This window comes from Sapajus apella, unplaced genomic scaffold (genome assembly GCF_009761245.1).
Source record: "Sapajus apella isolate SASKATOON/1434 unplaced genomic scaffold, GSC_monkey_1.0 scaffold3, whole genome shotgun sequence".
Lineage (NCBI taxonomy): Eukaryota > Metazoa > Chordata > Mammalia > Primates > Cebidae > Sapajus > Sapajus apella.
In genome coordinates, this window is record NW_022436943.1 from 65,603,121 (window position 1) to 65,605,464 (window position 2,344).

At 68.4% G+C, this 2,344-nt stretch overlaps 1 protein-coding gene across 2 annotated transcripts in view; it reads left to right on the top strand.

Moving 5' to 3' along the window:
• LOC116534412 (lymphocyte antigen 6H-like) overlaps positions 1 to 1,897 on the top strand; it is a 2,109-nt gene extending 212 nt beyond the window's left edge. Inside the window, exons 1-3 of one of the 2 annotated variants that reach the window (XM_032254776.1) lie at positions 236 to 471; positions 679 to 798; positions 1,130 to 1,897. In XM_032254776.1, the coding sequence (XP_032110667.1) occupies positions 420 to 471; positions 679 to 798; positions 1,130 to 1,383 (426 nt within the window). In that variant the 5' untranslated portion in view covers positions 236 to 419 and the 3' untranslated portion in view covers positions 1,384 to 1,897. Of the gene's footprint in view, positions 472 to 678; positions 799 to 1,129 lie in introns of those variants that run through there. The other variant, XM_032254766.1, reaches the window with a different exon arrangement.
• The last annotated feature ends 447 nt before the right edge of the window (positions 1,898 to 2,344 follow it).

A 2,344-nucleotide genomic window follows, 5' to 3' on the forward strand; every position in this document is an offset into this window, starting at 1 on the left:
CCCCTCAGCCCTGCCCCCCACGGGCACCCCTCAGCCCTGCGCCCCAAAGGCACCCCTCAGCCCTGCCCCCCACGGGCACCCCGCAGCCCTGCCCCCCACGGGCACCCCACAGCCCTGCGCCCCTCTGGCACTCTGCCCTGCCACTCTGCTTCCTCGCAGCCTCCTAGAGGACACACCCTTCCTGGTAAGGGCGGGACTGACCCCGGAAACAGAGAGCGGAGACCGACGGGCCCGCCTTGCATTCCCCGGGCGGGGGAAAGAGGGGGGCTCAGTACAAATGCTTGGGCCCACTGGGGAACAGGCTCCAGAGGCGGGTGCGCCGGGGCCAGGCTGCAGCCAGTCAGAGGCCACGGGGTGGGAGCTGCCGGCCGGAGGAGCGCGCGGGGAGCTGGGCCGCGCTGCGGGAGCCGCCCGGAACCATGAAAGCCGCCTGTCTCTTCCTGCTGGCGTCCCTGCTGTGCTCCAGGCGGGGTGAGTGTGCGGGGCCGGGGGCTGTCCTGGGGGCCGGGGCTGCCGTGGGGAGCGACTCCTGCTCGTGAGGTCGTGAGGGGCCCGTCCTCCGGGACCCGGGTGGCAGGAAGAGGCCACAGCCCCTGAGGAGGGGCCTGGAGGGGGTGCCGGGCGGGTGGCTCTGCCTGCCCGGGGCCGGACCCAGCCTGCCTGTGTCTGCACCCCCAGCCCTGAGCCTGCAGTGCTACAACTGCGATGCCGACAAGGAAACCAGCCAGTGCAAGGTCTCCTCGTGCGGCGGGGTCTGCTTTAAGGGCGACTTGGTCCTGACGGTGAAAGGCAGCGGCGGTGAGTGCTGGCAGGCCCGGGGCGCGCGGGCGGACCTGGAAAGAGCCCTCTGGGGATCGGGTCGGGGGCTCTGCCCCAGGGCTCCCCCGCCTCGTGGAAGGAGAGGGGCTGTGGCAGAGGCCGGTGTGCGTCACCCCGCCCGCCTCGTCACCAGGCGTACCGAGGGGGGGCCCCCGGAGCAGGGACTTGGGGCTGGGTGGGTGGGCTTCTGATAGGGCCGGCGGCCGAGAACCAAGCGCCAAGCCTAGGTGGAGAGAGGGGGGCGAGGGGCCGGACGGGAGGGCAGCGGGACCAGGGCTGCCAGGTCAGGCGCCTTCTCTCTGGCCCACAGAGAAGGTTACCATGGGATTCAAGAGCTGTGCTCCCTCCTGCGATGACGCCTCAAAGACCCTACAGGCGTTCCGGCCGGAGGGTCTGCCCGGGTTCCCCGGGGGTGGGGAGAGCGTTCTGAATTCGGAGGTGAAGAACCTGGCCTGCTGCGACAAGGACCTTTGCAACGGGGCAGCCAGGGCCGGGCGCAGCCTCGCGGCGCTGGCCGGGGGCCTCCTGCTCAGCTTGGGGCCCCTCCTCTTGGCGCTGCTGTGAGGACCCTCCTGCGACTCAGGCACCACGGGCTCCTCCAGAAGCTTTAAAGGGGCCTCGCCACGGTCATGAATTCCACCCAGGACGCACAGTCGTAGTGACCTCACACTAGCTCTCTCTTGCATGCACGCACACTGGCACATGCCCATGCGTGCGCACACACACGGGGTGCCCACGGTGTCCACAGCCTCAGACCCTAGAGTGCTCAGCAAACACAGGCTGTGCTGGAGTTCATTCCGCTCTGCCGCCCAGTGCGGGCAGGGGAGGGGCGGGCAGTCCAGGCCGCTGTGCTGACCCCAGCCGCTGCTGCCACCCACCTGCCCAGTGCCCTGCCACCTGCCAACAAGCGCGCCAATCCCGCAGGGCCGTCAGTTAATCACTGACCTAAGATCCAGGGCCCACAAGACCTGGCTGGACAGGGGCCTCTCGGAGAGCCCCACCTCCGGCCCTTCCAGCCCAGCTCCTGGCAACAGCACCGCAGGCAGGGCAACAGAAAATAAACGCTTTCCAGCAGCGGCTTCCTGCTCTGTGAATGTCCTTCCGGTCGAACAGGGGTGGGAGAGGGGGCAGTGGAAGTGGTGGGGTGGGGAGTGCAAGGGTCTTCACCTGTGACTTCAACCAGCTTTTCCTTCAGCCAGACAATCCCGAACGGCTAATTCTTGGGGACAGAAAGGAAGGCTAAGCGCATGGCCAGTGCCAGGACCCAGTCTGGAAGGTGGCCCGACTCCTCCCACCAGGAAGCAGCCTCTTCCTCTACGCATGCTCTCTGCAGTGCCTCCCAGGAGCCCCACCCGGCACCTCCACAGGCCAGGCATCCATCTAGGTCCCTCCAGGTGGTGGCTGGAGTGCCAGGAGCCCCCTCAACAGAGGCAGGTGCCAGCCCAGGAGGGGTCTCTGGCCTGGTTCCCTCCCTCATCCTCCTTCACGCTTTCTTCCCTCCAAGCCTCTGCCCTGTGGCCCACAC